Source organism: Neurospora tetraspora (assembly GCF_033439725.1).
Source record: "Neurospora tetraspora strain CBS 560.94 chromosome Unknown B0H65scaffold_5, whole genome shotgun sequence".
Lineage (NCBI taxonomy): Eukaryota > Fungi > Ascomycota > Sordariomycetes > Sordariales > Sordariaceae > Neurospora > Neurospora tetraspora.
Genome location: NW_026944387.1, coordinates 1,768,475 through 1,793,097, shown reverse-complemented (window position 1 = coordinate 1,793,097; position 24,623 = coordinate 1,768,475). Strand labels below are relative to the sequence as shown.

The 24,623-nt window shown below is 39.8% G+C and overlaps 3 protein-coding genes across 3 annotated transcripts; 1 reads left to right on the top strand and 2 right to left on the bottom strand.

The window, feature by feature from the left end:
* Positions 1 to 227: 227 nt before the first annotated feature.
* Positions 228 to 2,926, bottom strand: B0H65DRAFT_427537 (uncharacterized protein; the record flags this gene model as incomplete). The annotated part of the gene is made up of 3 exons (XM_062824695.1): positions 228 to 1,620; positions 1,937 to 1,952; positions 2,047 to 2,926. The coding sequence occupies 3 exons, from the start codon at positions 2,924 to 2,926 to the stop codon at positions 228 to 230; spliced, it is 2,289 nt and encodes a 762-aa protein (XP_062680497.1).
* Positions 2,927 to 3,990: 1,064 nt separating this feature from the next.
* Positions 3,991 to 5,109, bottom strand: B0H65DRAFT_429310 (NRDE protein-domain-containing protein; the record flags this gene model as incomplete). The annotated part of the gene is made up of 1 exon (XM_062824814.1): positions 3,991 to 5,109. One exon carries the CDS (start codon positions 5,107 to 5,109, stop codon positions 3,991 to 3,993), a length of 1,119 nt encoding a protein of 372 aa, XP_062680496.1.
* Positions 5,110 to 12,459: 7,350 nt separating this feature from the next.
* B0H65DRAFT_589704 (HMGL-like-domain-containing protein) lies at positions 12,460 to 14,924 on the top strand (the record flags this gene model as incomplete). The annotated part of the gene is made up of 9 exons (XM_062831044.1): positions 12,460 to 12,676; positions 12,748 to 12,952; positions 13,033 to 13,123; positions 13,186 to 13,237; positions 13,396 to 13,402; positions 13,454 to 13,555; positions 13,627 to 13,825; positions 14,090 to 14,729; positions 14,792 to 14,924. The coding sequence occupies exons 2-9, from the start codon at positions 12,899 to 12,901 to the stop codon at positions 14,922 to 14,924; spliced, it is 1,278 nt and encodes a 425-aa protein (XP_062680495.1). The 5' UTR covers positions 12,460 to 12,676; positions 12,748 to 12,898.
* Positions 14,925 to 24,623: the final 9,699 nt, after the last annotated feature.

Below are 24,623 nucleotides of genomic sequence, written 5' to 3'. Positions count from 1 at the left end.
TCTAAACTCCGACCATGCCTGTTACCCTGGGTAGGTATATGAAGCAGTATGATAATGCCCCTGCTCTTGCCCTTTAGACCCTTCCTCACTTTGGAAGAACCCGCAATGCTTGCTCTGTCTTTCCAGCCAATAATGCACATGCAATAATAGTACAGCTCATAATACAGTTCCATGGTCCATCCATCGCCGGGAACTTCCATCATCTGCAAATAAACGCAAACGTACGCTCACGCAAGGCTCATACGATGTTGATACCGTCCCTTCCTGACCTCGTGGTCTGCGTTAACTCCGCGAACAGTACCATGTCGCTCAAGTCGATGGCCATACGAACTCGGCTCCAAGCTGTCAACTTTCATACTGGCTGATCTTCCGTGGGTAAACACTCTTCTCGGCACCTGAAGCAGTGACCGCTCCGTTTTCGAGGGCCGAACCTCACTTTGAGGTTGTCCAAGGTCCACATTGAGGCCAGTCGTGATGATACCTCCGCTAGAACCAGAAGGCAAGGACCCCATGCTCCGGCGACTCCCAAACAAACTCCTGCCAAAGACACTGTTTCTGAAGCTACGCGGGTCATGCATGGTACCACCCTTTGGGAGCAGCACCTCTCGCTGTGTCTTTCTCGCATAGTCCTGTTGCCAAGCATACAGCGAGTTGCGTGCCTCATCGGTGAGACAGCATGCCTCGAGGTGAAGGAAGACGCGACGACATCTGTTGTCGTCATCCGTAAGAGCAGTCGCATCCGCAACCGTTACTCTTCGAAGCATGGCTTCCCTTTCCTTCTGTGCCTTGGCCTGGGATTCGCTCATAATCCTGTTCGGGCGGTCGGTGTTCTTCATTCTGAAGTTCGTCGACGGATAGTTGTTATTATTGTGGCTGGTTGGTGGGCGAATGTAAATGATACCCGAAGATTCAGAGACTGGAAGTTCTGGCAGGGGGCGTCGGGGTAGGACCCTTGAAGATTCGGATACGGGAGGTTCCGGCAGAGGCCGCCGGGGAAGAATCCTTGAAGATTCAGACCTGGGGATGACGCGAGTAGGTATCATTGAAGGAGAAGAAGCCTTTGGATGGGATATCTCCTCGTGCTGCACTGTCTTGTATACTGCAGGATTCCGTTCACTGACGTAGGTGCTAGACTTTCTTGAGGTCTGCAGGATAGCATCGGTGGTGGCTGAATGGGGTATGCATCTTATATAGTGAGGTATGTGTCTATGATCAGTCGTCTTAAGTCCGAGTTGGTCGGCATTTGAGTGCCTCTTTGCAGGTGTGTAGCTGTTGAGATCGCGGGTGGGCACGATCCGGCTAGAAGCGTATACGGAGGTAGAAGGATTATTGAATGCCGATGCTGTAGGGGGCACGGGGGTTGATGTCGAGTTGTTCAGATCACTAGAGATCGTGGAACAGAATGTATGTGCCTCAATAATCAGATTGAGATTACGAGGTGTTAGTAACTCGCTGTGGAACCGGTCATGGAGAGACGAAAAGCGCCCAGCCCAATACGCCGAAGACATTGCCGTTGAAACAAACCGGGGATTGTTCGGAAGCGGTGTCGGTGCTTCTTCACGTGTCGGAGTAGGCTCCGGAGCTTCGGTTGAAGGGTCCACGTCGTGGTCCATTGCTTTTCTACCAAAGCGAGAGGATAGTGAGGAGCGGGAACTCTTTGCTGTTGCAGTTGATGACGGGTTCTGCAGATCCTGGGAACTTGTCGTTGAATGACTGAGTAACGAACTGCGAGAGAAGGTATGGGTAAGATTAGACAAAACGTTGAAAGTCCGTGATTTGGGTATGCCTTGCTTTGTTGATGTTGGAACAATGCTTTCTTCCTGAATCCGCTCAGGTGGCTTGTTCTCGTTGTTCTGTTGCTTCACCCGGCCTGTGAAAGACGGGATACCTGTGGTACATCCCACATTGCTATCGTCGTCAGACGAGTGAACCACACCCTTTGTCCTCAGTGGCTGTCCGTCATGGAGAACTGGCCCGGACGTGTCGCTGGTATCAGCCTTTACAGTTGATGACGGCCGTTCTCCTTTGGCTGGTCTGTAAAGTGACCAGCGGGACCCTCGTCTCTTCGGAGTGCTGCTTTGGATGTTTTGCTCCATATCAGCAGTTGTAGAGCCCAAGTAAGACCCTTGATGCATTGGATCTTTGCTATGAGGGTCAGTTTCTTTGTGATGAGGAGCAGTGTGTTGTGGCACTGGCTTGCGAACAAGAGCCAAAGTTTGGCAACCTCAAACAAAGCGCAAAGAACTAACAGGCCCGTGCGCTTCACAAAGGAAAGAGGTACCAAGATTGAGAAGAGCGCAAGACGAGATGTTCCCCTAACGACGGTGCTGAACGTGAGAAGTAGGACCCGAATAATTTCGACGATTGATGTTTCGTTACAGTGGTCGTCGTCGTTGTGGATGCTGTTGACGTGGATGTTGTCACCTTGAGACTTTGGTATGGAAGGTTGAGAATCTTCGCTGTGTCGTACAGTCTCTTCGTCTGAGGACCTAGGATGGTCCTTCTCTGCAGGCTTGTCGTCCTCAAGTTGTGCGAGGCAATCCTCTGCCTTGGCGACAACGGAACCACGATGGATAGGGGGAGGTGTTGTTGACGAGGGCGGCTCCTTGAGCTTTATCGAGGCGCAATATGCTTTGCCGCGGGCGTTGGCTATGGTCTCAAAGTCGGGTGGGGGATTATTTGAAGACCAGACAAAGTAAGTGTCTGCTTTCGCCTTGGGAATCTTGAATTTGACCCCGCCTTTTGCTGGGGAGCACGAGCAGGTGTTATCACCCAAGAGGGCCAACTCCGTGCCGTCTGACTTCTCGCCGTCCGACTCCTCGAGAAGAGTGTTCGCCTTGGAAGGCGACACGAGGAAGGGTGAAGCGTAGCGTAGTGGGGTGTCAGGCTCAATCTCCCCGGAGCCGGCTGATAGTCTCCTGCTCATGACGGCCAGGTTAGCGAAGGAGAACTGACAAGGACGTGAACGGCAACTTTTCTGGAGTCCCTCGATGTTGGGTAGTGTGTTGTCCAAGTGAAGTTTGGGAGGAAGATCCAGACAAGGTGATCAAGTCCCGAGTTGATGATCGAGAACAAGGAAGCAGATCAAGGGAGCGAAGGTATCCCAGTAAGCGACAAGGGAGGGGTCGAGTTAATATTCCTTGTGTAGAACGCACCTTCTTTGCCGCTTGAACAGCAATGATATTGTCTCCAGGCACGAGTCGCGATCCAAGTTGAAGTCGTAAAGCGAAGGTCGTGAGTGCAGAGTGATTGTTGTTGAGGAGGGGAAAGGAAAGCTGCAGGATAGTTGCGAGCCTGTCGTTCGAGAAAGCGGGGGAAGGAAGGGTAAACGGCGGAGGCAGAGAGTGAAAGGTGGAAGTCAACACAGAATCTCGAAGAAGTCGAGGGCCGGTGCCGGTGGCAGTGAATGGTATAGTTGCACCTGACAGAATTTTAGTTGACGCGCCATGACCAGACGGCAGCGATACGCGCAAGCCTGGGACTCTGGAACCTGGACTCGTTGCTTGGGACGAAAAGAGCTGAGTGACCGGATATATAAAAAGGGAAGGCACGACCAGTAGACCTGGGCTCTCCACCTCAGTCGAGTTCGGATTTGGAAGCGTATCTTATCTGTTGGGAGTTTTTGGCAGGAGCAAGAGCGAAATCGCTTGAGTCGCGGTTTGGTGTTTGTTGTGCCTTCCCTTCCAGTGTCGCACACACAGCCGCCATGGTCTGCCCGGCGAGAAATCCAAAACAAAACAAACAGCAACGATAAAGCAGAAGGTAAACTGGGATATCACGCTAACCCATCCATATCCTGAACAAAAGTTTGAGACAAATGTTGAGGCTGGTGAGAGCCACGTAAAGTAACTTGAAATCCATTCTTCCAACCAGAATGCAACTGAACAACCGCTATTCGAGTCCAGTGACCACGGTATCGAAAGAAACACCACCCCCATTGCTAATAGATATTTCCCCTCCTTGATATTGGACTACAACACACGCTTGCGCCTAATTCCTGATCTCTAGTTCGCCATCCACTGCTTCTTCCCACCCTTCAATCTTGAACTTGAATGTTTCGTCCCCGGAGCCTCGAGGGATCGGGTTGCCATGGGCATCGAACAACGCGCGTTCCCTGTACGTCACGTTTCCATCCCAATCCACGAGGATGATGGTCTGCCGCTGCGTACCGTAGAGGCCAGTCTGGAAACCGTTCGGCTGGTTGTCTGGGCGGTTGACCGTCGTCAACGCCTCTGATGCACCGTCATGAGGGCCCTTCTCCTTGATGGTCCCCCGTTGACGGGCTGCCTCCATCTCCGCTTGGTGCTGCTTGTCGCCAAATGCTGGGATAAAAATGGAATCCTTGAGTAGCGGGATGCCCTCCTCGAGGTCGATACAGCGGTCCGCAGGGAAGTTGGTAGCATCCAAGACCTTGCAGAGTTCTTCCACCAACACATCCTCGCTGACGTCGTCGTTGGAAGTAGCTTCGATAACTTGCTTCAGCTTCTCCCTCCCGTCCCGGACCTTGGGCCATGTCAGCTCGTCAGCCTCCTCGCTCGGGTTAAGGTAGATGGCGTTGCTGAGTCCGTATGTGCGGTCCCGGTCTCCGCAGATCCATGGAACTCTGTCGATATGCTCGGCTCTGTTGGAGATGATTGCCAATGGCTCGATCGCCTTCTCGACCTTCTTCTTTCGTAGCTTGCCGCAAACGAGGGAGAACCCGCCAATATCCCTAGCCTCGCCGCTCCCAACCATCCGACTGACAAATTCCTGCACCGGCTCATCGGGATGGGCCGCTAGCCAGGCAGTTACCATGCCACCGCGGCTGCGCTTTGCAGCTATGGGATGTGCCGCGTCGTGAGTGTTGGTTTCGCGGTAGTTGGTGAGCACAGCGATGTTGCCGCCCTTGGTCATGCCAAGCCATGTTCCATGCTCAGCCCGTGCCAAATCCCGGCTGGAGATGACCTCGACTTTTCGGCAGTCGTACACATGCTTGTCAGTAGAGGGCGACTCTGACAGTGCCGTCCACCAGTGAGGTTTGCTTGTTGGCCGAAGGATGTATTCATCTCGGTTGTCGATGACAATGAGCGCATATTTTGGGTGCGCGGTCGTGAGTAGAACGATACACATTTTTGGCGGATTTTTTTTTGGGGATTTTTTGATAAGATCGATCGCTTTCTCGGGAACTTTAGGTTGAGATGATGATGTGGGTTGACTAAAAGCGAGCTATAGCTGGGTTGCTGGGGCGAGCTCCCGGACGATGACGATTGTTTTGATATTCGATTTCGGACGAATGTACAAGGTTGTGCCTTTCAAGAGTGACCGGGAACACTTGACCAAAAATGCGGTCGGCTGGTCTTTGGTATTTATAGATGACCTCGGAATATCTAGGGGCACGGTTGGAGGCAGTGAGCAACACGACCAACACTTGTGGTTGTGGTTAACCGTTTGGTTGAAGAATCGGATCTGACTTCTTCCCAGGCCAAGCCGCCATGTGTCAATCTACTGTAGGGGACGCCTGATAACAAATTGGCAACTGCAGGAACGACAGGGCAAAAGATACTATGGAATGGGCTGGACGAAGGGCAAAAGGGCAGTGCTCTACACTACGACCCTATGTTTTCATAGAAAAGGAGGAACGATATCATTCTGGATGTTCTGGGCATTGGTGATGGCCTGTCAAACGGCCGGTGATGACATGCTAAAGTCAGGCCACCAAGTATATCATGCACTTCATGCGGCTGCCAAAGTTTAGCCTCGGTTTGCCCGCTTCTGCATGTGTAAGATGTAGATCATCTTGATCTTGGTATTTGGGAATGGTTGCAACTCTCTGAAAGGGGAAGATTACTGATATACGGCGCAGTAGTCTCCATGCCGTTCGTATTGGCCGAAGGATGCCCCAACGGTGAGATATGGGTGCGGCAAATGGCGGCAAGGATGGGGAGGATATTGAAAAGAAACAAACACTTCAACGGTACAGTTAGTAAAGTCAAGAAGGGATCTTGAGAGGTGATGCCATAGAGCCCCGCAAGCTGGACTGTTGGAGTCATCCTCTGCTATGGATCCCGATTCCCGGATCTTGGAACAGGAGCTGTCACAGTCCCCTCAAATTGGTGAGCATTCTCTGCCAGAACTGAATATGTCATTCATACAAGTTTGCTTCACCTGGAGGGAAGAAGGCAAAGAGGTATCACCTTGCGTGGCACCGTGGCCCCCAAATTGAAGGAACTGACTGTTGCTGTTGGTGAGACTCCAACGAACGGGAACCTCCCCGCCGGAGAATCCCACGACGGTCTGGACGGATCAAGCCAAGATCACCTCGGTCAATTCCTTCAGCAGCACGAGCCACGGACATGGCGACTGAACGTAGCAGCACAGCTGGCACTTGCCAGGTGCCACCCCACTTTTCACAGGCGGTCCAGGTCCCCCACCTTCAGTGGCGTCGTCTTGGCAGTTGGCTTAGGGCACACACCATCAACGACCAGCCAGTGGACTGCCGACAATATTGTGGGGTAAATATTTGCTAGGGACAGCCCAGTCGAGTCGCGTGCCCGCGGAGAATTTGTGTGTGGACCTGAACGCAAAGAGCACAAATGCTACGAAGGACGGCAAGTGTGACTCTTCTGTGTTCCTCGCAGCGTGTGCTGACCAATGCCCTTGCTCTGCCCCTGATTGAGCTCTGGGATGTCGTGTAAGTCAAAAACCAGCCCGAGTAGGTACATAGCTGGAGACAATGACGACTTGCTCAGGTCAAAGACTTTCAAGGAGAACTTGTGACGGGAGTTTCGGAGCCAGCTCAACCGAAGTAACGAGATGTTGTCCGAAACGCCAAGACTTTCTTCTATCCTGGCAGCGCTCTTGCCTGTGTAGCCACCAAATCTGGGGTTGAGTTGCGATGTGTCAGATTCTAGGGTGGTATTCTAGCCAGATGTGGGCTAGATGCCAGAGTCCCAGCCACCTGATTTAACAGGTCTTGGCAAATATAGGATATTCCCAGACCCCCAGACCTTTTAGAGAGAGAGCGCTCGAATCAGTTATATAAATTCAATTAATTACACTAGTAAATCTAATAATTAACAATCTAATATATAACCTATCAATACAACGATTAGCACGTACGAATAATAAATAATAACCGGATTATAATATCTCTCTTAAAGCCTACCGAGATAAAAGAAAACGTTGCTTACTTTAAAGACGACGACCATTAGTCGCGATAGGAACCTATGTTCTAATCGAAATATATCCTTAATATTTTTAAAGATTAGCTTTAAGGAAAGACTAGGAAACTATCCGCCCCAAAATAGCCTTATCCTAATTATTACCCTATAATAAAGGAAGTTAGAACCCGTATTAATAATACTAAAGCGGAATTTATACGTTTCGATAGCGGTATTAATTCCTAAACCGTTATTTATTAAGACGGGATAAATTATAAAAAACCTATTAAATACTATAACCGAAACGAAATTATAGTCGATACTTTTATTACTGAGGACGACCTTATTAATAAGTAACTATAAATTAGAAATCAATCTCTATCCCAATAATAAAAAAAAATTAGAAGGAGTTCGTAGCTAGTAGTAAAGCCCTATATATTTAAATAAAATCGTTAATTAACTACAAATTATAAAATAGAATCATAAAGGAGGAATATAATATTAACGAATAGTATTGAAATTTTAAATAAATAACGAATTATAAAGCGGTCAACGATTAAATTAAAGTAAGAAAAATATACTGTAAGGCTATTACTATTTTTACGAAAGAATTTAAGAATTAAATTAATTAGTTATAGATTTAATTTCCTACTATAAATAATAGTTAGAATAAGGGAATTGGGGAGATTTTCGTCGTTAATTTATAGTATTCTAATTTTATTAATATAATTAAAATTGTTCGCCTAGGGTAGTATAATAGCGCTAAGAGATTTAATAAAGAAATAGCTGCTAATACCTTTAAATATATAGCAATTTATAAATATTTTAAACGGTATAGTATTAATAACGTTCGTCGTAAAATCGCCGCCAGAAGAAGAAGAGTTTGTTATAGTACTTTTAGTATTGGTAAGATTAGTATTGAATATAATAATTAAAAATATAATGGTGAAAGTTATAATGCTAGAAATAAAGATGTTCTTTACGATGGTAAGAATAAGAAGTTAAAGGGTTTTAGTATTAAAAAGAGAAAACTCCCGTTGGATAAATCCGAAATTTAATTATATAAAAAGAGTAACGGTATAATAAATAAAGTATACGAAAGAGGTCATTATTTTTTTTAATAATTATTAATATATTAATTTAAATACGAAGCTTCTGTATTTTAGGTTATACCCTTCTATTAAATGCGTTATTAAAGCTAATTTTACGAAAGATCTAAAATTCCCTAAGAAAATAATTACATTCTTTAAAAAGGAGGAGAAAATTAAAAAGGAAAAATTAGCGTAATTATTGAATCGGACGTATAAAGTAACCTTCTAAATTAATAGGGTATTTAAAATTAGAAACGAAATTTATCTTTTTAAGAATTTAATAATATTCGATTTAAGTAATTCGCTTTACGTATTTAATAAAATCATTTATTTCTTTTATTTTCGTTATATTAATCTAGATAATTCTTTATAGGTTAGTAATATTTAAATAGAAATTAAAGGGTTTAAAGAGGTCGATATTATTATTAAGGGTAAAAACGGTCCCTTAAAGCTACGGTTGAAGGAGGTCGCCTTCTACCTTAATTTTACTACTAATTTCGTTTCCTATTTCAAATTACGAAAGTAGGGTTTCTATTAGGACTATCGACTACCAAATAATTATTTAAAGAAAGTTAACGGTTTATTTTTTTATTATTTGGATATTATCTATAGTTAAACGGTTATTAAAACTATCCTCCTTTTATTTATTAAAATTTCGTTCGTAGCGCGCCGTTATTAAATTAATTTATATATACGACGATTTTCAAAATAATTAGCAGAAATATAATATTAATAGTTCAGCTACCTAAATCCCTAAATATTCGATTATCTATAGAACGTTGATAAAATACAATTACGTAATATACTTTTAATTAAATATAATACATATAGTATAGTAAAGATAAAATAATAAGTTAATTACGTTTCGAAAAATCGAAGTTATGGCCTAGGGGAAAGATTCGCCATCGATTTCCTCGATTTTAAATTAGGATTCAAAAAAGTTATACTACTTTCTTCTAATTACCTATTAATGGTTAGGACTAATTTAGAATTATTACTTATCGAACTGAGAAATTATTACAATAGTTAATATTTTAGTTAACTATATCTAAATATTTAAATATTAATATAATACTAATATTAAAACTATTGAGTATAATATTGAATTTATAAGTAATAAGATTAAGGATAAATTCGCCCAGTATAATACGGTTTTTAAACTTTCTATGCCTAATATTTAAATATAAAATAGAGGGGTAGAACGTTTAGGGGATATAATTAAAGAGAGATACTATACAATATTATTAAATTCGAAAATATTAGAAGATTTATAACTAAAGATTATTTGTGCGGCCGTTTATTTTATTAATTATTCCCTTTATTATTTATGTAATTGGAAATCCCCTTTCGAACGATTTTATACCTATATTACAAACTAATACGGTTAGTACAAATTACGTAAATTAAATTTAAACTACTTTTGAATTTATAAGTATAAGGTACTTACTATAATAAGCGCCATTTAAAGGAAGGAATAAAGATTTTAAAAGTATAATTTAAAGGTTTAAATCGGGTATTTTATTAATTATTTAGCGACTTCTATCTATTATATATAGAATCCTTATATAAATTAAATCGTTTAAATTAGAAACGTAATATTCGACGAAGATATTATTGATTATTTAAACATTAACAAATTTAAAAACGATTTTAAAATTATTAGCGAAGAATTTACTAACTTACTTAACAAGATAGACGAATTCGCTAACTAACCTTCGAAAGTATTTGAACTATCCTATATTGAAAGTTATACGTTATTAAACGACGTTAATAATAGTAATATTAAACTTCTCCTATCAAATCTCCTTAATTAAAATTAGGAAGATTATTAAAGAATTTACGAAGTCTCTTAAAATAAGAATAATTAATTATAAGAAGTATTAATTTAATAATCTATTAATAATAAAATATTTATTAAATATATTATAAGTTTATACCTGTTGCTTCTATTTACCCCGCTAGTCGTACTTTATATTAGTTATTTTATCGACTGAGCTATCGATTAGTACGTTCGTTATTAAGAATTATAGGAAGCCGCTTTTAACGTTAGTAAATTAGTTTAATTAGTAGTTAAAATAAACGAGAAAATAATTATTAAGGCGGAAGTTGAACGGTTAATTATAAAATACAGTCGTTTTAATAGGGTATACTGACGTAATCTCCCTTTAATATTTAAAAAGTACTACAATTTAAATAACTACTTACTTGGTTAATAGTTTAAGAAAGTAGAAGAAGCTTACTTTAAGAATCATAAAGATATAAAGATGTAGATTAAAGTAAATAAGGATATCTCCTATTTTAAACATAAGTAAATTTTCGATTATATATAGGTTTATATTTATAAGTTTAATAAGAACGGGATATTTAATAAAGTAAAAGCGAGGTTCGTCATAAGAGGTAATTAGTAGAAAAGAATAGGAATTAATATATATACGTTTACTCTTACGGGTCGATTATTTCGTATTATTATCGTTCTCGTTATTCGTTTTAATTTTAAATTTATTTAATATAATATAGTTAATACTTTCGTAAATACTTACCTCGATAAGAAAATCTATATACGTATACCGCTAGGGTATCGAATACCCGGGAAAGTTTTTAAATTTATTAAGGCCCTATACGGTTTCCGACGATGTTTTTTATTATAATAACGAAAATTGAGCAGAGTATTTAAATCGATAGGATTTGAAACAATCCTTAAAAACCCGTATATTATAAAGAAAAATAGTATTCTTATATTATATCGATAATATCGTCTTTATGTTTAATAAAAGTAAAATAGAAGAAGTTAAAAAATATACAATAGAATTATAATTATAGTATTACTTAATAGGAGGACATAAACTCTAATAGTTTTTGGGTATTAAAATTATACGTAATTGAAATTAAGGAAAAATCTAATTGTTTTAAGAAGTATATATTAATAAAATTACTAAACTATTCAAATCCAACTACTATCTAACCTTAGTACTTGTAGGGTATAAAGAATTAGTTCCTTATAAAGGTATTATTAGTTACCTAGAGATACAAGCGTACTAAATTAATATAAGTTCTTTATTATACGTAATAATTAATATTCAATTAAATATTACATTTTCATTAAGTAAATTAATTAAATATAATTACAATTTTAGTTGTACTTATTTGGTGGCGAGCGAGAAGGTTATACAATATTTAAGAATAATAAAAATATAGGTACTCTATTTTAGCGGGAATAATAGATTCGAAATTACCTTTAACGCCTCGTTTACTAATAATAAAAATGACCGTAAGAGCTTCTAAAGATTTACAATTAAATTATATAGTAATTTAATTCATTAGGGAATAAATAAATAGATTATAATTACTATATTAATAATAGAAGTAGAATTATACGTAATTGAGAAGGTAGTTAAAGAGACTTTCTTTATAAACCGATTAATATCGGTATTGGGGGTAAATTTATTAGAAGATCCTATTCCTATTCCATATTATAATAATTAGTAAATTATTCGGGTATTTATAGAGGAAACGGCTACTTTTAATATAAAGATGAAGTACGTAGATATTTAAAGATATTAGTTAAGGGGAAATAGTTTCGAAAAAAAAAACTTTCAATATTGAATATTTAGAAATAAAATTAATGCTAATAGATAGATTAATGAAGGAATTAGATATTTTAGAATATAGGAGATTTAGGGAGTTGCTAGGGATAGTTGAGGTACTACCGCGGAAAGCTAGCGGAGGAGGAGGTAATCTAATATTAGGAGAGGTAGATTTCAATAATCTAAATAAAATACTAGGATTAGAGATATAAAACGACGAGAGTAATATATAAATAACTTTACTTTTAACTTCAAAAAAGTAAAAGAAGTCTATAAGTAAGGGGGTGTATTAGATTCTAAGGTAGTATTCTAGCCAAATGTAGGCTAGATGTCAAAGTCCTAGCCACCTAATTTAATAGGTCTTGGCAAATATGGGATACCCCTAGACCCCCAAACCTTCTAGAGAGAGAGCGCTCGAATCAGTCACACAGATTCAATCAATCACACCAGTAAATCTGACACGATGCTCCAACAGTTTTGACTTATACAGCGACCGGGAGATGGGACAGGCGAATGGCAAGGCGCATTGGCTGAATGGGTAGCAATGTGCCAGCACTATATCCGGCCACGCTTATATGGTTTGAACACGTCTGCACGCGTTCTTGCTGCGGTTTGTGTCTCGAAGTGGGCTTTGTGTGTGGATTCGGTGGTGTCTCCCACTGGTTGATCGCTCCAGCCAGCGGAGCAACAAGACGGGATTCTGATGTGTGACGTGATGAGCCCTCGCCGTCTCAAAGCAGTACGCCAATCACAAGGGCCGATATTCGGGCGGTCAAGATTCAGGACTCGTTTAGGAAGATTTGGCCGCTGCCGTCTTTTGTGCCACTGCGGGGTCGGGGGGCCATACCCATACCGGTACATAGTACGTCGTAGTAGTGGCCTTTGCCGATTGCCCTGACCAAAAAAATCTCTTATTGACTCATATGAATTTAGTGCTGTCGTGAAGCCGCAAGGGTCCGCGAAAAGTTTAAAACCACAGCTATATCAGCGACATCGGGAAGCCATTCGCATTTCTCAATCTTTCCTCCTTTCAATTCTGCCAACACAGTCCTCCTCAGTCCCCTCTCTCTACAGACCAGACAACATGTGCGGAACCGATGCTCCCAACGGCGCCAATGGCGCCTCCAACGGCGTGAACGTACGTCGACCACGACTTCCCAATCCAATTATCCTCGAATTCGGTTTGCCCAAAATGCTAACTGCTTCCTACGGTTACAGCCCGCCAACTTCCGCTCCAACCCCTACCAGCCCGTCGGCGACTTCCTCTCCAATGTCGGCAGCTTCAAGATTATCGAGTCTACTCTCCGCGGTTCGTACCAGCACAATAAACACACTGCCTTTTCGACTTCATTCCGCTGACCCCAGAGCCAGAGGGTGAGCAATTCGCCAACGCCTACTTCGACACCGAGACCAAGATCAAGATGTTAGTTTTTTCCAGTCCCAGCCACAGACCCATCCCCATCCGCTTCCCCATCTGCGTTCCCCTTCCACTTCCGCAGCCTCCGAACCCGGAACTTGGAATTCCGAGCGAAAAGCGGATCTCATGCTGACTCCCCATTCGTTTAGTGCCAAGGGTAACCATGCCAAGCGCCCCGCTCCTTTTCCGTTTACAGACAACTGACCCCGGTATTCGAACACAGCCCTTGACGATTTTGGCGTCGATTACATCGAGTTGACCTCTCCCGCTGCCTCGGAGCAGTCTCGGTTGGATTGCGAGGCCATCTGCAAGCTCGGCCTCAAGGTGCGTCCCGATGGCATTGCCGGTCCAGAAGCTCACTAGGACCCTCGGCTAACCCGGGCTTCCACACACAGGCCAAGATCTTGACTCACGTCCGCTGTGATATGCGCGATGCCAAGCTCGCTGTTGAGACTGGTGTCGACGGCCTCGATGTCGTCATTGGCACTTCCAGCTTCCTCCGCGAGCACAGCCACGGCAAGGATATGGCCTACATTGAGAAGACCGCCGTTGAGGTTATCGAGTATGTCAAGTCCAAGGGACTTGAGGTTCGCTGTAAGTTTTACATGCCCGTTTCGCATACAGCCCAAAACACCCCTTGCCTCCACTAGCTGTTTCGGGCGAGACACTATTTGATACCGAAATCGGCCGTTTTCTCGGCACGGAATGCCCGGCCGCGCAAGGTGTCTACTGAGGATTGGCGGACGCCGGTTAGCGGGAAACGGGACTCCGTGCTATCTCCGGACACGGCGAATATTGACTTCTCCCAATCATTGCTCCAACACTATCTTGGTTGGAATTGCACGCTAACATGCGCAGTCTCCTCCGAGGATTCCTTCCGCTCCGATCTCGTCGATCTCCTTTCCCTCTACCGCGCTGTTGACAAGGTCGGCGTCCACCGTGTCGGTATCGCCGATACCGTCGGCTGCGCTTCTCCCCGCCAGGTCTATGACCTCGTCCGTACCCTTCGCGGCGTCGTTTCGTGCGATATCGAGACCCATTTCCACGACGACACTGGCTGCGCCATTGCCAACGCCTACTGCGCTCTCGAGGCTGGTGCCACCCACATCGACACCTCTGTTCTCGGTATCGGCGAGCGTAACGGTATCACCCCTCTCGGTGGCTTGATGGCTCGCATGATCGTCACCAGCCCCGACTACGTCAAGAGCAAGTACAAGCTCCACAAGCTCAAGGAGCTTGAGGATTTGGTCGCCGAGGCTGTTGAGATCAACACTCCCTTCAACAACCCCATCACTGGTTTCTGCGCCTTCACCCACAAGGCTGGTATCCACGCCAAGGCCATCCTCAACAACCCCAGCACCTACGAGATTCTCAACCCTGCCGACTTCGGTCTTACCCGCTACGTCCACTTCGCCTCGCGCTTGACTGGCTGGAACGCTGTCAAGACCCGTGTTGGCCAGCTTGGTCTCGAGATGACCGACGACCAGGTCAAGGAATGGTAAGTGCAATAATTCCATTCCAGCAAATTTTTGGGACTCAAAACTGACAATGACTCTACAGTACCGCCAAGATCAAGGCCCTTGCCGACGTGCGCCCCATCGCCATCGACGACGCCGATTCGATCATCCGTACCTTCCACCTCAACCTTCACGAACAGAACAAGATCCAGACTCCCGCTGTTGTCGAGAACTAAGCGGAAGCAGAGCGTTCGACTATCGAAGTTATCCTTTAGCATGACGGGGCATAAAACGGGATTTTTACGAGGAGCGATGCTGGCATTATGACGATTTTCTTTTTGTTGTTTGGGGTCATTTTTCACACATCCACCGGAGTTCTTTTGAGTACTATAATCTCCCTGTTTGGGGAGCAAAAAGGGGGTTGGTTGGGTTATATGGGGATGACTGAGCAGGCCAATATTGCCGACTGTTTTCCTAATCAGGGGGGAATGCTTGATGAAATATGAGCATGAGATAGACAAAATAAACGGGAGACGAAAGTAACAACGTCACCCAGTTGTCCTTCACTTCTATTCTCTACCAGTTATGATGACCAACGTGACTGGTGTTTCGCTGGATTTGTACGGGTAAGCGAATCGGGGGAGCCAGCAACGCCGACTTGGTGACATGGAGTGGTCATAGGAGTCACCCATGAAGTCGATACCGCTGCCCTCCCAGTTGGGGTATCCAAAGGGACCACAAAGGAGCCGGATCTGCCCGCTGTTAGTCCAGTCCCGAGAGAGTGGCTCGGGACTCGGATGACGGACGGGCACGGATTGCAACACCAATGACCGATATCACGGGTAGGGCCGCTCACAAAGCCCCCGCTGCTCTGTGCTAGGCAAGGAGGCAAGTGAGGAACATGTGGCGGACTCCACCAAGAGACCCGGCGCCCTGGTACAAACCCCTGGTCTGTCGTAGGCGCATGAGGTGATTCGAGACTCGGATGATGTTCCCTCTCACGCTGTTCGCTTAACGGCCTTGCCGTAGTCATCGGCGGGCACGGCGGCTAAGGTACCTCTAGTCAAGGCCGTTAATATCCGCAACTCCACCTTTCTGAGCTACCTACTGTCTATCGGCCACCAGAACGACTTTCGAAACACTACACTGTGCTATTTTACATGAACATCCACATGGCCATGTCGCTCTGGGTAATCTTGACAAGGTCGAAATCCCTTCACCTACATACATGTGTGACTCTGGCCCAACCGACCTCACGAGGGAATAGGTGAAATCGAGGAGGTGGGGTGCTGGAATGGGTACTGTACTCCGATGAGATCGCTTCAGCTGGGACGGATGGAGTTTGTGACGTTTGGTGACTCATTGGAGTTGTGGTGGAGTCCAGGTCTGAACACGAAGTTGAGGGATTCAAGCGAGAAGACACCCATACACCACATACACTAATACACATTGTCTAGGTATGGGCGGAACTTGAAGGGCTGTGACTTTGTGAGGGTTCGCGACATGAGGCCGGTACACCACGGCACGAACTCGACCAGTGTCAGTCAGTGTCGTTAGCCCGAATTCACAGTTCAAGCGGATGTTTATGTGCAACCTGCTGTCTTGAACATGGGTTGTAAAAGCAATTGCGGTACGGTGTTATGTAGTCTTACAAGTCATGGTACGTGGGACTGGAGGCGTGAAAGCGTATTAGCAGCACAGCGTCTTGTGGTTGTACGCTACCACTATTCCACAACGAACTTTGTGCCTGTAGTTGGGAACCGCAATTTGTCTGGCTGCGAGACCACGACATAGGTATATTTCAACCGAATATTTTGTGGTTAGAACTAGAAACGAGCCTGTGTAAAGTGGGTGATGGAAGTGGTGAGGACAAGCACGTCTACCGGAGCACGAGCGGAGCTAGAGAGACCCACAACACATCGGGCCAGCACCGGACACCCCGGCAGTTGCTGTCCGCTACTGTGACAGCGGAAGGGTCCGCTTGACTTGCTCCACACTTCGCCGTGCCGGTGTGGTGTAGGGCCGGACCGGACAACTGGAGCACCTCGACTCAAGTAATAGACCGAATCGACTGATGAGACTTGTTTTCGAGAAAACAGAAGATCTCAGCACGAACAGTAAGGCAATTGGTGGAACTGTACCTACTCATTGATACTTTGTTGTAATATCAGAGGACAAAACCCTCATTTCATAGGTAGGCAGTGGTGCAAGTGCAACAAAGATGGAGATACCGATCTGCACGGCGCCAGGCAGACCCTACGTACTTCCAGGCCACGAAATGAGGTTAAATCCAAATTTCAGGGTCCTACCTTGTGTTTCGCCTTGCATACGGCATCACCAACTTTTTTTCTCTCTCTGCTGTTGTGGTTGGGCAATGGAATGGCATGGCTGGCGATTCTCGTGATGCCGAACCCGCACCGTTCGGCAGTTGTGGTCGCGTTGGGCTGCAAAAAAAAGCGAAGGACGACAACGACGTCATCGTACATGACTACAAGTAACTAACCCTAGTTATATTTCGGTGGACTAAGCTTCTCACCGGACATCAGCAAGCGTGGAGAAGGGGAAACTTGAACCTCTTCGCAACAGACGGTGAGCTTGAAGAAAAAGGCCGATGAAATCAGTCCGATTGGAGGTTTGAAAATGGGACAAGAGTCTTGTCCACATTCGCGTCGAGATGCCTTCGGTTTGCTGGCTTTTTTTTGTTAGCCGAGCGCCGAGCTGCTGCTCAAGGGTCGGATATGCCCGATTCCGAGTGAGACATTCTCTGCGACGACCCCGAAATCCCCTCATTTACGAAGATAGAGGGACATATTCTGTGCTTGGGTCGCTCCGGAGCTTATTGATGAGTGATAGGAGCAGGAGGTTGTGGTTTGCAAAGCGGCGGCATGGATCCTCCCTGTCTGTTGTCGGGATTGCGGTGCAAGTGCTAGTGTCTGTTAGGGAACTCTCATCCACAGAGGCATGTTAGTAACAGCAACTATCAACCATATCGGTGACACCAAAAGTCCACCTTGGCTGTGATTCATAACAAGGGCAGAAAATAAGGTTGATGCTGGGCAATGCAACAATCCGGACAAGCTGCATTGTGTTTCTCTTGATCGTCTCCCGACTCAATGAGCAAAGAGTTTGTTCCGTGACAGCCGTAACGCGGATGGCTGCTTCGTAAGGCTCTTGCTTGTCAAGGACCCTGAAATTGAGCCTGATGCGCTTGGATAAGCTCCACATCGAAATAGCCTAGAGGCCAACCTTGTGTTCCCCCTCCCATGAGCTTGACCCATTTTGAGCGCTAGAGAGCGACCCTTTCGGGACTCGGAATGAGGGAAGTCGTATCGTGAACTGGCGATGATCTTGGCGCACTTTTTCATTCGGTGTGGAAGCTGTGACTGTCGGGTTGTGTTAGATGTGACGGTGCAGAATTGATTGATTGAAGAGTATGTGACTGACACCCCCAGAAGGTATAGGGGGTGTTGGGGTAACCTAGATATGCCTAGAAATCAAGCAATATCAGGTAGCTAAAGCGCTAATTTCTATATAGTATAGCTAAAACTATCTTTAAATTTAATATACCCCCTCACTTGTAGACCTTCTAAATAGGGTAAAAGTGAAGCTATTTATAGAGTTTCTCTTCTAGTACGTTAATATTTTTCCAATTAAATTGTAAATATCCTCTAGAATATTATTTGGAATTTCCTTATTTATCCTCATTTTTTTACGAGTTGGTATATTTGTTATTTCTATTAATTCTTGGAATTTTTCGTAATCCAATTGTTTTAGAACCTTTGTTAATTTACTGGCTAGTATTTTCTTCGTCCTTAGATATTTAATTTTAATCCTTCCCTCTATAATTTCCTGTTTTAATTAGTAACGATAAATATTGATATACTTCAATTTAGTTATTAGTTTCGTTGCTTTAATAATTAATATACGGATTATTCATATATTATTATAACCGATTACGGGTATATCTTTATCAAAGGGAATATTAATCTCCTTATATAGACGTATAATAGCGATAGCTTCTTTAGTGGCGTTTGAAATCGATAATAATTCTATTTTTATTATTAAGGTAGATACCGTTTTTTATTTAATTGTACTTTAATGAATTGAATTATTAAAGAGTTTAATTGTAAATTTATACAAATTCATTCGATTTAGAGAATTGTCAGCGTACGATATATTTGAAGCAATTTTGAATTTCGTTAATTTATTATATATTATAGGGCTAAGGCCCGGGCTGTGGCGCTCTGGTCATCGATTAGAGCTGTTATGAGGCGCCGTAGCTATACTTATACAGCTCCTATTAAAATTTCACATCTCCGGTAGAGCCGCCTCTTAAATAGAATTTTTTGTCTTTATAGAACTTTAATTAAATTATACGATTAATACCTATATTAACTATACTATCCCTATTATATTAGGTTCTATTATAATAGACCTAATAGAATAGGATAAGTAGCTGCTATAGTAGTAATAATAGGGCCTATTTATTTAAATAGCCGTAATTAGAATTCCCGTAGAATTTTCCGCTGCTATAGCCGCTATAGCTATAAAATAAAATAAAATTATAAAGAACGAAGCTATACGTTTCGTACAAAAGAAAGAAGATTTCGTTAGGATATTATTTACTAACGATATATTCGCTTAGATAATAAAAATAGCGTTTAATATATAATTTACTATTTACAATTAATAGAACCCCTTTAATATTAATATAATTACTATAATAACTACTATTATTCTGAGCGCTATAATTAGTACTATATAAAAAGCCGCTCCCTATTATAATTTTAAACGTAAGAATATCTATTAGCCGAAGTAGGACGGAACCCCTTCTGTATTTAATTTCTATATTATCCAATTACGCTTTATATACGAAGAAGAGAGGTTGGCGGGAATTATTACTAGTAATAAATTAAATTAATTAATATTATTAAACGCCTTGCTAGCTAATAAGATAATTAAGGTAAAAACTTTTCTACCGTAGCAGTATTAATGGTACTTAAAAACCTAAAAGTTTCTTTAATTATTTCGAATTAATTTTCGGTAATAAAAACGAAAAAAGATTAGCCCTAACCTACTTATGCACTATACGATAAAGAGAGAACTAATCCTTATTAGATTAATTCCCTACATTCGAAAAGAACTTTATAAAAATTAGAAGCCTTATTTAGGAAAATAATTCTAAATTAACCTAATTAGAAACCTCTATATTTAATACTTTTTATAATTAATTAATTTCAATTTATATACCTGAAATTTACGATTTCTATATTCAATAATGAAAGGATATTATATAGAAATTTAAAATTAGTAAAGCCTTCCATAATATTAGGGGTAATAATAAAAAATATAATAATCGTTACTAGAGTTCCCTTTCCCAGCGCAACCCTACCTCTACCCTTAAATACCTTAAGAATATAGACGGTAATATTATAATAAACTATATTAAAATAAAGAGTAATTTTAGTAATAAGGACGCTAAGCGTATTAAATGAATTTTTTAGGACGAAAAAGATAAATATTATATTTTAAATTCTTATTTCTATTATAGACCTAGTGGGTATATAATTAGTAACTATATATATGAATTAGTATAATATCCCCATATTAATATTAAATCTATTAAAATTAAACCGAAGGTAGAACCTATATTAGAAGATAGTATTAAATATTCTTCCTTTGAAGAATTAGAAAAAGAGTAGCTCCCTTATAAAATCGAATAAAGGAATATTCTAGAATATTAAATAAAAAGGCGGGAACTAAGAATTTCCTAAAACCTATAAAAATAAATATTATTAAAATACTTATTATTATTAATAATAAAGATCGTTTCTATACCCTCGTTAATAAAGGTTGCCAATACTATACTGCAATTAGTAAAAATATTATTAAAAGGTTAAAAATTCCCGTTATACCTATACTTAAAAAATAAATACGAAGAATTTTAATAAAAATAGAAAAGGTAGAAATTAAAAGGATTATTTATTTTAAGGTAAATATCTATAAATATAAGTTTATTATTTATATTTACGTAATCTTTAAAGTAAAATTCCCTATTATTTTAAAGAAACTATAATTGATTTTAATAAAGGCTTATTTTATCTTTTATAAATATAGATTCTAATATAGGGTAGCCGGTTATTGAATTCCGTACTTAGGATATTCCTTGAAGAATTCCTCTCTAAAGGCTAAGGAATTTACGGAAGTAATATACTATCTAATAATTACGTTCGTAATTATAATAAATAAAATTAGGAAGAAAAGCGGCCGGTAAGCCGCAGAATTAACGATATTCGTAATAAACCTACAAAACATTGAGAAGGCCTTTAAACCTAAAATTAATATAAGAGATAAGGAATTATAAAAAATAATCTTTATAGAGATATACGATTATTTATGCGTTTAGAAATAAGAAGAAACTGATAAAATTAATTTTAACCGCCTAAGCGTCGATTATAAAATCGAATTTAAAAGAGATAAAAACGGCAAGGAGTCGCCTCTTTCCTATAATTACCTTTATAATATATTATAAGAAGAGTTTTTAATATTAAAGAAAACGATTAAAAAGGTTTTTAGTAAAGTTTTCATCCGTATTAGTAATTTAATTATTATTGCGCTAATTCTCTTTATTAAGAAGCCGGGAGGAAATCTTCGGTTCTATTATAATTATAGAATTTTTAATACTATTATTAGAATAAACTGGTAATTATTACCCTTAATGAAAGAAATGTTTAAAATTATTGTTAAAGCGAAATAGTTTATTAAAATAGATATCATAAACGTTCTATAAAATCCGTATAACTGAAGGAGAGGAAGGGAAGATAGTATTTCGAATTCGATACAGGTTATTTGAATAATTAATTATACCTTTCGGATTATTAAGAATATTAGCGACGTTTTAATAGTATATTAAAAATATTTTAAGGAATTACTTCGATAATTTTACTTTAGTGTATAAAGATAATATATTAAATTTTTTCTTAAGTTTTAAAGTAAATTATTTAATTAAAGTATATAAAATTATTAAATATATAATTATTGCTATATTCTATTTAAACCCTAAGAAATACGAATTCGCAATAAAAAGTGTTAAATATTTAAATTTAATTATTATTATAAGAGTTAATATTTAGGTAGACCCGGAGAAAATTAGAACGATTATCAAATAAGAGGTACCTACGTTTTAAAAAAGGGTATAAAATTTCTTTAAGTTCATTAATTATTACCAGATATTCGTCAAAAATTTCTCTTCGGTTATAGGATTACTAATAGCCTTTATAGGTAAGGGGGTCCTTTTTAAATAGATTAAATAGTACGACGTAACTTTTAAAAAATTAAAGGAATTATTTATTAAAGCCCTGATTCTTATTTAATAGGATTCTAATCTATCTACTTTTTTAAGAATAAATTATAGCGGGTATAATTTCGGTAGTATTTTTATTTAAAAAAAAGATAAATAGAAAACGGCGGTTATTTATTACTCTTAGAAGTTCACCCCCGCCGAACGTAATTACCTTATCTATAATAAGAAATATTCGTAATTATTAAATATATAGAAGAATAATTTATAGAATTTAAGAATTATAAGAAGTTCGTTATTATTATTAATTATTACAATTTCGAATATTTTATAGAGAGGTAAAAATTCTTTAAATAGTAAGCGTAATAAATTGAATTTTTCTTACGGTTTAATTTTAAAATCCTCTACTACCCGGGAAAATTCGCTGTAATTCCTAATATTCTATTCCGTTGGGATTAGGACCGCCCTAACGAAAAGGATATAAAAGTTAAAAAGATATAATTAATTCTTTAATCCGCTTTTAAAAATTATATTCGTGTAATCGCCTTCTCTAATACGGCAGGGGAGGGCGTAAAAGTATTTAAAAATCCGGATTTGTAATAACTGTTTCAAAAAATCTCCTAAGAAAACGAAATCTATTAAATTATCCGCTAAACCGTTATTAACAAAAATAAGACCCTCTTAATTTCCGTATAAGGTTTAAAACTTTAATTCGGCGAATAAATTATCGACGGGCTCGGTAAATTATATTATAAAGGCTATATTTAAATTCTAAAAGCCTTTGCTATCATCAAAGCTACGGCCTTATATATATTTCTGAAAATATTAAAAAGAAGCTTCTCTACACTTGTATCATCTAAAAAGTATATAATTCGAAAACTTTCAAGTATTCCGGAAAAGAAAATATTATTTATATTATAAATGGAAACTTTTATTAGCTACTAATAAGTATCTATATCCGTCGGTTCTTAATTAACTATAATACTTGTAATAAAGTAAAATACTAAAGAAATTAAAAAAGAGGGCTATTAAGCCTTTTTCCATCCTAAATTAATTTTTCAAAAATATGTAAATAAATTTTATTATTAATTTCCCCCTTATAATAAGTTATATTAACCTCTTCGTTATTAAAGATAAACTTAATAAATTAGTAATTCTAGAACTAATACTTATTATAAAAGTAAAAGTAATAGTAGAAACTTTCCTTAAATATTTCGTACGATATTATAAATATAACGGGGACAGTACAGTTAATATAGGTATTGGTCATATAATTTAATTGAGGTTCTATAAAGAAGGAAAGTTCTATCTAAGAGGCGGCTCTACCGGAGATGCGAAGTTTTAATAAGGGCTATACGAACACAGCTACGGCGCCTTATAATAACTCTAATCGATAACTAGAACGCTACAACCCGGGCCTTAGCCCTATAACATTACCCCCTTCCTTCCTCCTCCTACCCCTCTACGCGTTCGCTCCTTCTATTTCGACCAACGAAGGCAATAGGTAATAGGTAGCAGCGTACGTATATACATACTTTTAAAATTATATATAAAAACCCCTCCTCTGATTTCTTTTCCCTTTCTTTTTCTTTTTTTCTTTTCTCTCTAGCCGTCGCTTAAATTACTAAAGTAAATACTTTACTTAATTTCGTCCGAGCCGTCCCCGTTCCCGTTTTAGCCATTTGAGAGCGAGGCTTCATCTTCGCCATTATTACACGGTTCCTAATCCCCTTCCTAAAAGGCTGCCGCCCGTCGCAAGCGTATTAAAAACCTCGTTATTACCCCTAAGAAGCCTAAGTTTATTAAATTTAAATACCTATTAATAAATCTTCCTTATTATTCCTACTTTAAAAAATCGTCGCTAACCTTATTTATTTTTTTAAACGGATTGTAATTTCTTTAACGCCTGTATATCTTATACTTGAATATCCCGTACGAATACTATATTAAGCCCGGAAATTAAGCGTATATAATTTACTATAATAATAATAAACAGTACGACTGGGCCTTATCCTTAATTTAGAAGTTCGTTACGATTTAGGAGGCAGCAACTTCCAGTAAAGAGAAAATAAAAGTTTTCAGATACGTCCGTAGAATTATAATTATTTAACATTACGCTGCCGAATTATATAAAAATAGCGCTATTTCTTTATAAATTTCCTTTATTTTATTTATTTTAATAAAAATAAATTTCAGTTAATTAAGATTTTTAAATAGGAGTATAACTATTTCTTTTCAGCTTTTAGTAATACTACTATTATTCCCCTAATTTTTACTATTCCTATTATTCTAACCATTCTTCTAACTCCTGCCCTCCCCTTTAGGGAATTTATTATAATAAAATTAGTAACCCGCTTCGAATTATTCGAAAAGAGGTTAGAGGTTATAGAAATTAAGAATAATTAGAAGCGTAAAATACTAAAGAAGAATTAAAAAACTTTAAAATCGATATTTATTACCCTTTTTTCTTTTCCTTTATTACCATCTTTATTATTTCGTATATTCCGTACTAAAACATTCAATTAATTTATTATTAATATCGGCTAAATTATATTTCGCTTCGAAACGGTTTAAGGCTACCGTATTAGCGAGTTCTTTTAGCAGCTCTGAAAATTATTATACTTCATTAATTTAA